Source organism: Bos taurus, chromosome 18 (assembly GCF_002263795.3).
Source record: "Bos taurus isolate L1 Dominette 01449 registration number 42190680 breed Hereford chromosome 18, ARS-UCD2.0, whole genome shotgun sequence".
NCBI lineage: Eukaryota > Metazoa > Chordata > Mammalia > Artiodactyla > Bovidae > Bos > Bos taurus.
Genome location: NC_037345.1, coordinates 2,893,856 through 2,908,330, shown reverse-complemented (window position 1 = coordinate 2,908,330; position 14,475 = coordinate 2,893,856). Strand labels below are relative to the sequence as shown.

The 14,475-nt window shown below is 42.9% G+C and overlaps 1 protein-coding gene across 20 annotated transcripts in view; it reads left to right on the top strand.

Annotated features, from left to right (window-relative positions):
* ADAT1 (adenosine deaminase tRNA specific 1) overlaps positions 1 to 14,475 on the top strand; it is a 50,891-nt gene that overhangs the window by 13,329 nt on the left and 23,087 nt on the right. For 17 of the 20 annotated variants that reach the window (XM_024978580.2, XM_059876975.1, XM_024978583.2 and 14 more), the window contains 3 exons: positions 991 to 1,136; positions 1,665 to 1,764; positions 13,622 to 13,708. In XM_024978580.2, the coding sequence (XP_024834348.1) occupies positions 991 to 1,136; positions 1,665 to 1,764; positions 13,622 to 13,708 (333 nt within the window). Of the gene's footprint in view, positions 1 to 990; positions 1,137 to 1,664; positions 2,756 to 13,621; positions 13,709 to 14,475 lie in introns of those variants that run through there. The other 3 variants (XM_059876981.1, XM_059876980.1, NM_001081620.1) reach the window with 2 other exon arrangements.

Sequence of the window (14,475 nt, the reverse complement as noted above, 5' to 3'; positions counted from 1 at the left end):
GTGCATGAGTGTTCAGAGCAATGCTAGTCATAATACCCTAAAAGTGAAACCACCCAGATGTCCATCAGCTGCTCAATGGATCAATCAAAGATGGTAGCTCCGTATAGTGGAATGTTAGCCTCAAAAAGGGATGGAGTCTGATCCGTGTCACAGCACGGATGAACCTTGAAAACCTTATGCCAGATGGAAAAAGCCACACGTATGATTTCATGGACTGAAATGTCCGAAGTAGGCAAACCAGAGAAGGTAGATTCATGGGTGCCAGGGGCTGGAGAAGGAGACAAGGAGTTACTGCTGTTAAGGAGTGACTGGGATTTCTCTCGGGGTGACGGAAATGTTAGATTTCGGTGCTTGCGGCACAACTCTGTGACTAAAAGCACTGAATTATAACTTGAAATGGGTGAATTTTATGGTATATAAACTTATACAAATAAAGATGCTAAGGGGGAAAAAAGGCAATCCTAGGCACGGTGCCCAAGGCATTTTCTCTGTTTTCCATGTTTTCTTGATTCTGAGACTATAAGTTGCTGTCTACTCAGTTCTAGACCCACTTCATGTTGGCATCTACTTTGTGTGAAATAGAAAAAAATGAAGTTTTATATTACAGAATAATTATGGTTTCTGGTATATTTGAATGACTCCTTAGGAAGCTACTGCCAACAGGTTAATATTTCTGCTTAAGGTCTTCAAATCTTTCAAACCCATTACAAGGAACAGAGTTTGGTGCTACTAAAGTCCCTGAGGGACGGCGGTAAGTTCCTAGCTTCACTTCAGAGTGACGGAAGTGATTTTCCCGCATTCATAAGGCTCAGAGGATCTAGGTTCTGTTCTGTCACTACCTCCTATACCATCCCCATAAACAAACAAATGCACACACCTTCTAAAGCTTTTGCCTCTTGCTAAGACGTGGGTGGTGATGTGGTACACAGCCCTAGATATTCTCTCTGTCGAGGAGTGAGCCAAATTTCATGCATTTTCCCTCACATTTAGGTGTCAGAACGTTTCGGCTCTGCCAGAAGGCTTTGGAGTTCAAGAAGTGAAAATACAGCAGTCAGATTTACTGTTTGAACAGAGCCGCCGTGCAGTGCAGACGAGAAAGGCTGACAGCCCAGGCCGACTTGTTCCTTGTGGGGCAGGTGAGGGGTCCAGGTTCCACTTGCTCTGGAGTCCCCTGTCCCCAGACTGTAGAGTGGCCTGGGAGACACTGCATCCTCCCAGCCTGGGGTAGCACTTTCCCACACAAGTTGTCAATAATGTGGGCTCAGGAGACACCCACAGTGGGTCAGGATCATGCTGTGTGACCCTGGGCACCTTGTTCTCTCTTAGCCTCAGTTTCTTCATCTTCAGATAAGAATTTGTCATTTATTTGTCAGGGTTGTTATGAGGAATAAATGAGAGATTTTTTTTTCATGCATTTGCTGTGTGTCCAGCATATAATAAATGTTTTAACGATTGTTAGCCCTGATGGTGATGATGATGAAGAATCATGAGCTACTTTATACTCTTATACTCCGGAGGGCAAGCGTCAGAGTGATAGCCACTGTCTCTGACATCATATCCAACTCTCACGGGTCTGCAGTGGTCGGGAAATATTCTTACTAAAATACCTCTGACATTTACAGAAAACTGAACACCTTTAACCCCAGAATCTTACCTTTTCCTAGCCATCAGCTGGAGTGCAGTGCCTGAGCAGCCCCTGGATGTCACCGCCAATGGCTTTCCCCAGGGGACAACAAAGAAAGGAATCGGACGCCTTCAGGCCAGGTACAGGGTACTGGGGCGGCGGTGGTGGCAGTGTGTTCACACCTCACCACCCTCCGATTCCAGAACATTTCCATCCCCACAGAAAGAGCCCCCACACCCATGAGCAGTCCCTCCCCTCCAGTTCTCTCGCCCTTGGCGCCCACAGGTCTACTTTCTGTTTTTATGGATTTACCTGTTCTTCACTTTTTTCTGCACGAAATCACACAATATGTGGCTTGTTTCACTTAACATGAGGTTTTCAAGCTTCATCCATGTTGTATCATGTGTCACTGCTTCATTGCTTTATTCCATCATATGGATATACCAGTTTGGAGAGGGGCGCTGGTGTTTTTTACTTTTTTTTTTTGGCTGCATAACTTGTAAGATCTCACTTCCCTGACTGGGGATCAAACCCTTGCCCCTGCAGTGGAAATGCAGAGTCCCACCCGCCGGACCGCCAGGGAATTCCCTGGGTATACCGGGTTTTTATTCTGGTCCATTGATAGTTATTTTACTTTGGGGGTATTCTGAATAATAATTCTGCTCTGAACATTCAGAATGCAAGCTTTTGGGTGGACATTTGTTTTCAATTCTCTTGCATATACTTGGAGTGGGATTGCTGGGTCATGGGATAACTTTATGTTTAACTTTTGAGGAACTGCCAGACTGTTTACATAATAGCTGCAACATTTTAGACTTCTATCAGCAGTATATGAGAATTTCATTTATCCCACATCCTTTTCAACACTTGTTTTTATTTGTCTTTTATTATAACCATTGAATGTGAAGTTCTGTTTCATTGTGGATTTGATTTGCATTTCCCTAGTAACTAATGACGTTGAGCATCTTTTCCTGTATAGCCAATTGTATATTTTCTTTAAAGAAATATCTATTCAGATCTTTTGCCCACTTTTAAAATCAGTTTGTCTTTTTATTGTTGATTTGCAAGATTTCCTTGTATATTCTGGGTATGGACCCTTTATTAGATATATATTTCAAATATTTTCTCTAATTCTGTGGATTGTCTTTCTTTTTTTTAAAGTGTTCTTTAAAGCAGAAAAGTGTTCTATTTTGAGGAAGTCCATCTTATCTATTTTTTTATTTCATGGTTTGTGCTTTTAGTGTCATATGTAAAAATCTGTAGTCTAATCCAAGGTCACAAATATTTACCTAGTATTTTCTTCTCATAGTTTTAGCTTTTATGTTTAGGACTTTGATCTATTTTAATTTAGTTTTTATAAGGTATGAGGTAGGGATCCAACTTTATTTTGCATGTGGATATCCTTATCCCAGCATCATTTCTTGGAAAAGCTATTCTTTCCTCTTGTTGTTCAGTTGCTCAGTCGTGTCTGACTCTTTGCAACCCATGGACTGCAGCACAACTGGCGTCCCTGTCCTTCATCATCTCCCAGAGCTTGCTCAAAGTCATGTCCATCAAGTCGGTGATGCCATCCAACCATCTCATCCTCTGTCATCCCCTTCTCCTCCTGCCTTCTATCTTTCCCAGCACCAGGGTCGTTTCCAGAGAATCAGCTTTTCCCATCAGGTGGCCAAAGTATTGGAGCTTCAGCTTCAGTAGCAGTCCTTCCAATGTATATTCAGGGTTGATTTTTTTTTAGGATTGACTGGTTAGATCTCCTTGCAGTCCAGGGGACTCTCAGGAGTCGTCTCTAACACCACAGTTTAAAAGCATCAATTCTTCAATGTTCAGCCTTCTTCTTTGCCCTGGAAGATTTTGAACACTTTCTTGGGTCTTACCACAAGAAATCTGGTTTAGTAGAACAAGGCTGGAACCCAAGAATCATTTATGAAGCTTCACAGTGATTAGACTGGCAAGAAAAGTGCCATAAATACAAGACTTTGCATCTTCAAATTGACTTTTATTGAAATGTGGAGCATGTGATACGCTGGACATGAGACTTGGGTATCATGCCTGTGTGTTTGGAGGTTCATGTATCTGCCTTATTGGTTCTTCTTTTGTTAAATGTTCATGTTGGCCACTCTGCTTTTCACTCCCAGTGAACCACGGAGGGTCTGCAGTAACCCAAGGGTGGACGGGGCTGTGGGCTAGTAGCCTCTCCATCAGGGTCTTTCCGTCTGTCTGGACTGAGCTGCTGCTGAGTGACTGTTGTCAGACTCCCACAGTTTAAAAGTAGTTCTTTTCCCTTTAAGTGGCTCTTCCATGTCTTTTTTATGCCCCCTTATAAAGAGTTGTATTGTAATGAAAGTTCACAGGTGGATTTGTTTCTTTTCTTTTTGACGTGCTTATTTGTCTCCCTCAACGGAAACAGTAATAACAACTTACATCCTTTCAGACTTAAAAAAAAAAAGTTTTTTTCTCACAAACACTAACAAGGAGACTCCTATCAGGAGATCTGGCCTGTCTCTTATATTCAAGCTATTGAATCGAGTAGTATTTACAGAATTTTTGTTGTTGTTGTTTTGTTTTTAGGGATAGAGATTTCTTTGCAGTTTTTCTCAAGGACCTCCCAGCTTCAGGCCAAGGTCTGCATCTCTCAGGGGATCAGCCCTTAACCACAGACCAGGATGTGTGAGCAGAGCAGGTCAGGAGAGCCAGGGAGCACACTTCCTGCCGAGTCCTGCCTTTGCAGGCAGTGACAGACTAGCCGCAACCCATGCTGGCCCCACCCTCCTGCCTGGGGCTTCAGTCTGTTGCTTTGCTGAGGTCTAAGTGCTCTTACTCTTGCCTGGGAAATCCCACGGACGGAGGAGCCTGGTAGGCTGCAGTCCATGGGGTCGCAAAGAGTCGGACACAACTGTGCGACTTTACTTTCCCTTTTCACTTTCATGCATTGGGGAAGGAAATGGCAACCCACTCCAGTGTTCTTGCCTGGAGAATCTCATGGACAGCGGAGCCTGGTGGGCTTCCGTCTATGGGGTTGCACAGAGTCGAACACGACTCTTGCGACTTAGCAGCAGCAGCAGCAGCAGCAAATGCTCTTCACAGTGAACCCACACAATCTTTTACCTTAAAAACTTACCTTACCACTGCTTTCTTGCTCAAAATTACCATCTTTTCTCCAGATTCCTAAAGTGCTGTTTTCCAGCTTGTCCCAATATGTCACTGTTTTCTGTGTGATTGGGAGTGCCCCTTTTCTCACCCTGGCTCTGTCTCCAGTTACCCAGGTGTCTTTGAACAAGTCTGTTAGCCCTCTGGGCCTCAGTTCAGTTCAGTTCAGTCTTGTCCGACCCTTTGTGACCCCATGGACTCCAGCACACCAGGCTTTTCTGTCCTTCACCAATTCCCGGAGCTTGCTCAAACTCGTGTCCATCAAGTCAGTGATGCCATCCAACCATCTCATCCTCTGTCATCCCCTTCTCCTGTGTTCAGTCTTTCTTAGCGTCAGGGTCTTTTTCAGTGAGTCAGTTCTTCTCATCAGGTGGCCAAAGTATTGGAGTTTCAGCTTCAGTATCAGTTCTTCCAATGAATATTCAGGACTCATCTCCTTTAGGATGGACTGGTTGGATCTCCTTGCAGTCCAAGGAGCTATCCAGAGCCTTCTCCAGCACCATAGTTCAAAAGCATCAATTCTTCAGCGCTCAGCTTTCTTTATCGTTCAACTCTGACATCCATACATGACTCCGGGAAAAACCGTAGCTTTGACTAGATGGACCTTTGTTGGCAAAGTGATGTCTCAGTGTGTAGAAATGTCTCAGTGTGTTCATATCTGTATGAACCTCGGTGTGTTCATATCTGTAAGACAGATATGGCCTCATAAGACTGAGGCCTCAGAGTAAGGGCCTCAGTATGGTCGTATCTGTAAGACAAGGAATACTGGAGAAGGCAATCTGAGGCTTCTGTCATATTGTGGATGTCTCTCCATTTAGAAGGCAGACTTGATACAGAAGGAAGTTCATGGTGGAAAGAGCAGAAGCTCTGCAGTTCAAGAGACTGATGTTTAATTCCAGGCTCCTTTCCCCCCAGTAATTGAGCAAATTACTTTACCTCTCTGAGCCCCAGTTTCCCCAACAATAAAACAAGGGTAACTCCGAGTATCTATCACCCAGGAATGTGAAAATTGAGAGAGAGTGCCTCTAACATGGTGCAGGGCTTTCAGTAGACATCTTGTGAAGATAGATGCCCCCCTTCAGTCATCAAATGAAGCTGCATGTTACGTTTGAAAGAATCAGTTGCTTTAATTCTAAAGACTGACCACTGCAGGGGAGAGAGGGTTTCCTCACTTTTCATTCCCGAGTGCCCTCCTGGGACCTCCATGTTTTAGAACAATCTGGAATACGAACTCAAGACTTCCAGGATGTTAGAAGCATTTAAAATTCTAGTGCAATACTCAAAGGTAATATTTTTTATACCTTTTTTAAATTAATTTTTATTGGAGTACAGTTGTTTTACAATGTTGCGTTCATTTCTGCTGTACAGCAAAGTGAATCAGTTATAGATATGCAAGTGTTCCCTCTTTTTTAGACTTCCTTCCCATTTAGGTCGTCACAGAGCATTGAGGAGAGGTCCCCGCACTGGACAGCACGTTCTCATCACTTTATACATTTGTTGTTGTTTAGCTGCTAAGTCATGTCCGACTCTTTTGTGACCCCGTGGACTGTAGCCCACTAGGCTCCTCTGTCCTTGGGATTTCCCAGGCAAGAATGCTGGAGTGGGTTGCCATTTCCCTCTCCATTTTTATACATAGTAGTGTATATACGTCAATCCCAATCTCCCAATTGATTCCACGCCTCCCTTCCCTGTCTTGGTATCCATAAGTTTGTTTTCTCTATATCTGTGTCTTTATTTCTGGTTTGCAGATAAACTCATCTGTACTCATCCCTCATTCTTCTAGATTCCGTATATAAGCAGTATTATCCAATACTTGTTTTTCTCTTTCTGACTGACTTCACTCTGTATGACAGTTTCTTAGTCTACCCATGTCTCTGCAGGCAGCACCATTTCATTCCTTTCTATGGCTGAGTAATACTCCATTATATATACGTACCACATCTTTATCCATTCCTCTGTCGATGAACATTTAGAGTGCTTCCATGTCCTGGCTGTTGTAAACAGTGCTGCAGTGAACATTGTGTGTTTGGGGGGGGGGGGGGGATGTCTTTTTGAATTACGGTTTTCTCTGGCTATATGCCCAGGAGTAGGATTGCTAGATCATATGGTAGTCCTGCTTTCAGTTTTTTGAGAAACCTCTAAACTGTTCTCCATAGTGACTATATCAATTTACATCCCACCAACAGTATAGGAGGGTGCCCTTTTTTCCACATCCTCTCCAGCATTTATTGCTTGTAGATTTTTTGATGATGAAAGAATGCTCAAACTACCGCGCAATTGCACTCAACTCACATGCTAGTAAAGTAATGCTCAAAGTTCTCCAAGCCAGGCTTCAGCAATATGTGAACCGTGAACTTCCTGATGTTCAAGCTGGTTTTAGAAAAGGCAGAGGAACCAGAGATCAAATTGCCAACACCTGCTGGATCATAGAAAAAGCAAGAGAGTTCCAGAAAAACATCTGTTTCTGCTTTATTGACTATGCCAAAGCCTTTGACTGTGTGGATCACAAGAAACTGTGGAAAATCCTGAAAGAGATGGGAATACCAGACCACCTGATCTGCCTCTTGAGAAATTTGTATGCAGGTCAGGAAGCAACAGTTAGAACTAGACATGGAAGAACAGACTGGTTCCAAATAGGAAAAGGAGTTCATCAAGGCTGTATATTGTCACCCTATTTATTTACTTATATGCAGAGTACATCATGAGAAACGCTGGACTGGAAGAAACACAACTGGAATCAAGATTGCCGGGAGAAATATCAATAACCTCAGATATGCAGATGACACCACCCTTATGGCACAAAGTGAAGAGGAACTCAAAAGCCTCTGGATGAAAGTGAAAGTGGAGAGTGAAAAAGTTGGCTTAAGGCTCAACATTCAGAAAACGAAGATCATGGCATCCAGTCCCACCACTTCATGGGAAATAGATGGGGAAACAGTGTCAGACTTTATTTTTCTGGGCTCCAAAATCACTACAGATGGTGACTCCAGCCATGAAATTAAAAGACGCTTACTCCTTGGGAGGAAAGTTACGACCAACCTAGATAGCATATTCAAAAGCAGAGACATTACTTTGCCAACAAAGGTTCGTCTAGTCAAGGCTATGGTTTTTCCTGTGGTCATGTATGGATGTGAGAGTTGGACTGTGAAGAAGGCTGAGCGCCGAAGAATTGATGCTTTTGAACTGTGGTGTTGGAGAAGACTCTTAAGAGTCCCTTGGACTGCAAGGAGATCCAAGCAGTCCATTCTGAAGGAGATCAGCCCTGGGATTTCTTTGGAAGGAATGATGCTAAAGCTGAAACTCCAGTACTTTGGCCACCTCATGCTTAGAGTTGACTCATTGGAAAAGACTCTGATGCTGGGATGGATTGGGGGCAGGAGGAGAAGGGGACGACAGAGGATGAGATGGCTGGATGGCTTCACTGACTCGATGGACGTGAGTCTGAGTGAACTCCGGGAGTTGGTGATGGACAGGGAGGCCTGGCGTGCTGCGATTCATGGGGTCGCAAAGAGTCGGACACGACTGAGCGACTGATCTGATCTGATTCTGATTGGTGTGAGGTGGCACCTCATTGTAATTTTGATTTGCATCTCTCTAGTAATTAATGATGTTGAGCAATTTTTTCATGTGTTTGTTGGCTATCTCTGATGGCCAACAAACACTTGAAAAGGTAGTATTTATGTTTTTGTGTTTATTGCAAACAAGGAGATAATAACAGGAATCAGATAAAGGACCCTCATTTTCCAGAAGCTTAATTTTACTGTTTGCCCCAAAGTGGCAAATCCTTTTAAATTCTCTTTGCTCTGAAGAGGCATATCCTCTTTCCATCCCACATGAGCTGCCACAGCATCCTGAGAGATCATGACATGGCTCATTGGATTAAAAAAGAGAAGGATAAGAGAGTGAACAAACAAAGTGTGTCCAAGTGCATTAGAAGAAAGATAGGCCTAGGTTGAATGTGAATGTGTGATCTTTAAAAAAAATTATGTGTGTATGTATAGCTTTCCTAGCTCTTTGATGCACCAATCAGCAATATTAACCAACTCACCAGGGAGACGTTATTATCTAAGAAAGTAATCCTCACTGCTAAAAGGAACTAGGGTTTATTGGAACATAGCATCTAGCAGTCACCAAGATGGTTTTATGACATTAATGGTTATTGTTGGGTGAGTCTCTTTGACAGAGAAGTTATTAGTGTAGTCACTCTGTTCTGTTGTTGAACAAGTCTTGAGAAAGGTCTTATTTCTCTGGAGGGAGATCTTTTCCAGCAAAGGAGAGATTCCCAATTTATCTTTATAGATATAACAAAAGCACTCATAAGAGAAAGTACCATTCGGTGCCCCAGAGGGAAGAATGTTGAAAACATTTGCAGATCTGTTCTCAAAAAGCTGCTAAGCTGTGTATCACTGACGGCTTCTCACGGTGACGCTAGAGGCCTTGACGTTTCACCACAGTGTTGGTGGTGAACAGAATCCAGCTGACTCCTTCCTGTGAGGCTTAAGTGATGCATTTCTTCAGTGAACCTTGAGTGGATCCCTTCTCCAGACTACAGAGCATGGCATGGTTGATTTCTGAGGCTCCTTGTTCTTGTGGATGAAATTCCTTGACATATTTCATTAATGTTCTGTAATTCTGTAGCCAGATGTTCTTTCATAGTTGTACATCAGCAGCCACTGGGCTTTAGCAAAAATCTCATGGGCTCTCATATCAGTATTTCAAAGGGGAACATGAGCATGTGGGGCAAGATATTAGCTTATCTTTTGTACTCCTCTTTTGCTGATTCTGCGTGATGTGGGCAGTGGAAATGTGGGCTCTGTAAGACTCTGCTGCTGCTGCTGCTGAGTCGCTTCAGTTGTGTCTGACTCTGTGCGACCCCAGAGACGGCAGCCCACCAGACTTTCCCGCCCCTGGGATTACTCTCTAAACTTCCTCAAAATGTGTGGTCATGTCACCAAAAATGGTTTCAGACTCTTAAATCTAGAAATGAAATCTTTGATTCTAGGTAACAGTGAGCATATCAACTAACCTACCTGAAAGCACACATGCAACAAAGCGTAAATAATGTTTGTTTTTAACTGGGTAAAACCAACCATGATATGGTACTAATTATCTGAAAAAAATTTCTGAATCTTCCCCTTTTTGAGGGTCATGAACTTCAGGCTTTGCTCTTAATATGTTTCTGTTAGCTATAGAAACTTCATTCTCTGTCTTTTGTTTAGGCCTAGAAAGCACAGGGAGCTGCCAGACAGCCTCATTTCTTTGTCCTGTGTGAGGTTTTTCCAGGACCATCACTTCGCTGCTCCAGTATATAGAACCATTTCTCTCTAAAGTGCCCTGGTTCTGTTACAGGAGAATAGCATTACCACCTGAAATCCGTGTTCGAAGCATCCATGTTTAATTGTTTCTTACAAGTCTTTTAAGTGTTAGGTTGATCTAGCTAGTTGGTATGCCAGTGAATCAACTAGGCAAAATATTATGTGAAGCTGTGAGGCTTGGCTAAAAGTAATTTCTTAATTGTCTAATCAGTCAGTATGAATTAATCAATATTATTCACACTTAAACTACTGGATGAATAAAAGATTTAACATTACAGTTGCCTTTGGTGACCACCCTTTGGATATATTTTCACTAATATTGAACGGATTATTTTGTTCTTGAGTAATAATTTTCAGTTCTAATGCAATCATATAAACACTTGCCCTGTATTTTAATTCTGTGATTTTAGTTCAGTTTCAGGGGATTGGTATTTCAATCTGACAGTTCCTACTTAGTGGCAGCTTTAGCTCCAGCTGCTTATTAGCTCTACCAGCCCAGTTTATTGAGTAGAAAAAATATGAGCACTTTGAGCTACAGGAATTTCACTTATCTGACCTCTTTCTGGTACACTCGCAATGACCCAATACATGGTTATGTATAAAAGGCTCTCATCCAATACAAGCTCCCTGTCAGAGAAACTCATTTTATTTTCTTTATAGAAAAAGAAACTATAGTAATTTTATTGAAATCTATGTTTTAAGTGAATACATAGCAAACTTAGAATATTTTATATGTATATGTATGTATGTCTCTTTCTGGGCATTCTGTTCTGTTCCGTTGGTCTGTTTTTCCCTACACCAAAACCATACTCTTAATTACCATAGCTTTATAATAAGATGATATCTGTTAGGGGAAAAGTCTCCTTGCTTTGTCTTTCAAGAGTGTCTCGGCTTTCCTTAGACTTTAAATCTAAAGATTTGACATCTTTCATTGTTAAGTCTTCAAACCAGGAATATGGTGTTTATCTCGCTATATAATGCTGGTGCCAAATTGGCAGTTGTGCCCCAAATTTAAAATAGTTTTGAAAGTTCACTTATTTAGGTCTTCTTGTATCTATTTCAGTAGAGTTTTATGACTCTCACACCTTTCATTAGATTTATCTCTTGGTGTTGTGTGCGTTTTCTGTTGCTGTATAACAAATCACACCCTCACCCCACGGCGGGGCGGGGGAGAACACCTCAGCGGCTGAAAACAACAATTAACATTATTTTACAGTCTCTGTAGTTCAGGAATTTGGGAGGAGCTTAGCTGGATAATTCTGACTCAGGGGCTCATGAGGTTGCGCTCTATTATGTCAGCCAGCATTGCAGTCACCGAAAGCTTGACCGGGGCTGAAGGATCCAGTTTCCAGTAGCTCTCTCATGTGACTGCCAGGTCAGAGCTGGCTGGCTGTTGGCAAGAGGCCTCAGTTCCTCTCAACCTGGGTCTCCCCGTGATGCTACAGATATTCATCTTTACAGTGTGATGGCTGGTTCCCCCCTGCCGAGAGGATGCATCCCAAGAGAGCAGGGCAGAAGCCACAGAGACTTTTATGAGTAGCCTCAGAAGTCACACTCCAACCCAGTCTTCTAATGGTTACTGGTGTCAGCCCTGTTCTACGTGGGGTGGCATTGCATAAGGGCTCGAATGCCAGGAGGCAAGAATCACCATTCAGAGATTGCTACCACTGACGCTGTTTAAGTCATTTTCATTTCCTTTATTTCATTTTCTCGTCATTGCTACTGCAATCAACTTCTATTTTGTTTATTTCTCTCTTACAATAAATGTGTCCAGCAACATTGCTAACTCTTACTATTCTACTAATATATGTATGAATTCTTTAAAAATTTTTTAATGTAGACTATCTTTTGCAAATAGTATTTCCTTTCCAAGTTGCCACTCCTTTTATTTTTTTTCTCACTTACTGTGCTAACCAGAGGTGACAATGTCACAATCATCTCTGAATAATGCCTTCAGTTTTTGCTTTTCAATCTTTATTCCTTTTATTTCTTGTCTTACTAGCCAGACCTTCTGTATAACGTTGGATAAAAGCATTGATAGCAAGTATCCCTCTATCATTCTTGATTTTGAGAACATGTATCAACTGTAGGATTTTTATAGATACCCTTTATGAATTTAAATACTATCTTTCCTAGTCCTAGTTTGCTGCTGCTGCTAAAAGGTTTTAAATCACTCAGTGGATGTTGAATTATAACAAATGCATTTTCTGTACATATTTTCCTTATAGTACTTTTCTCCTTTGGTCTGTTAATGAGATCCATTAGTTTTTTGGTTGTGGTGTGTTTTTTTTTGTTTTTTTTTTTCATGTTAAAGCAGGCTACTTCCCTGGAGGTCCAGTGATTAGGACTCTGGCTTCCTTGTGGCTCAGCTGGTAAAGAATCCGCCTGCAATGTGGGAGACCTGGATTCCGTCCCTGGGTTGGGAAGATCCCCTGGAGGAGGGAAAGGCTACCCACTCCAGTATTCTGGCCTGGAGAATTCCATGGACTGTATAGCAAAGAGTCAGACACAACTGAGCAACTTTGACTTCACTGCACTGCTGTGGGCCGGGTTCAATCCTTGGTCTGGGGACTGAGATCCCACAAGCTCTGCAGCACAGCACAGCCAAAACCAAAAAGCAAACAAACAAAGAAAGCAGCCTTGTGTTCCTGAATGCCGGCAGCCACTCAGGTTCCCCTTTAAGCAGTGATGTCTCCAGTAGGCTAGGTCCCAGCCAGGTAAGGGAGCTTTTCAGCAGACTACAGTTCCCTGTTTAGTATATGCCAGCGATGGCCTCTGTGTCTCAGCTGATGGTACGATTTTCAAGGAGGAGACGGGTATGGTACGTAAAATAAGACTGTACCTTGTTGGCACACACAACGCTTCCCAGCTTCTAAGTCAGCCCATGAATTGTGTATATTAGGGAAAGGAAGGAGGCACGTACACTCTAGGCCCCAGCTGTTATGAAAGAGACAAACCAGGAAGACCCAAGTAACTGGTAAGGAATTCACACTGACTTCCTTCACTACTTCAAACTATGACCATCAAGAAGCTTGATTCAGAAGCAAAGGACTTACCTCCCAAGGACTGTAATCCCCATAGGAGGAATCTAGAGATTCTTCCTCAGGTGCCTGGGCTGAATGGACTTTATAACCACAGTTCATATAGGGAGCAACACTCAAGTCTCTGAAACAAACCTTTCAATGTCTTGTAAGCAGTGTTACCCAAGGGCCAGCTCCCTTGAAAGGTGGTAGCCAAATAACAGCTGATGGGTATCCTTGGGGGCAGAATTTAGTAATTCCCTCTGCGTTTAGCCCATTTCAGCCTGTCACCTTGATGATTTCACTGCTGATAACGTTTATGAAATGAGAATCATTTTTGTGTCTCAACCTAATCAGACTCTCAGATCTGGATTTTTCTTGCCAAGCATTGGTGAAAATGGGGGCTCAGGACATTCAGACCTAGAAAGATACCATGTGAAGCCCAATATCTTTGATGGTGGCCTGGTGCATATTAAACACTTAATAAATCCACTTGATCTTTTTTCAAACAGATCCCGAATCAGCAAAGTAGAGCTCTTTAGATCATTCCAGAAGCTGCTAAGCAGTATTTCAGAGGACAAGTGGCCAGACTCACTCAGGTGATGCCTTTGACCTACATTTTTCATATTTATGAATGGCTGGAAGTTTTGGCAGGAGTGATGTTTCAGTAGGCCAATGAGTACTTAGTACTGACCACATGCTCTTCAGTCCCTATAGCTGCAGACATGTGTGTGATCTGAGATGTGATGGGGACATAGTTGGTGGGACAGAGTCACAGAGCCTGTGGGTGGAATTGGGCCCGGCCCATCTCAGGCCCTCCTTTAGTCCAACTCCAGGTGGAGAGCACTGTGAGAATGTGAGCGCTGAGGTGTCAGTGTATGCTGTTGGGAATATCATTCTCTTTTTCTTTTGTTCAATCAGTGGTTGTGAACTAAAGCTCGAGGACTTAAATTAGTTTCCAAACAGGAATGTAGAGACTATAAAACCACTTGATGAGCAGGTGGGTGGGGGGAGTTCAGACGCTAACAAAGTCAGGCCAAATCTCACTGGGTAAGGGCACAGTGCCCACAAACTGACCTCACTTGGTAACACCAGCCACAATCTAGGGGGCCCCAAAGCCACTCAGGTTCCAACTACCCACTCAGGTTCAATAATTCACTAGAAAAACTCACAGAACTCAGGAAAGCACCATACTTTGAATGCCTTTTATTGTAAAAGATACAAATAAGGGCCAGATAAAAGACAGGATGCACAGGGCAAGGTCTGCAAAGGTATCCGGCCTGCTACTTCTGTGTCCCCAGGAGGCATCACCTGCCCAGCACATCACTGTCTGTCACCGACCAGGAACCTGCCCCACGTTTCAGTG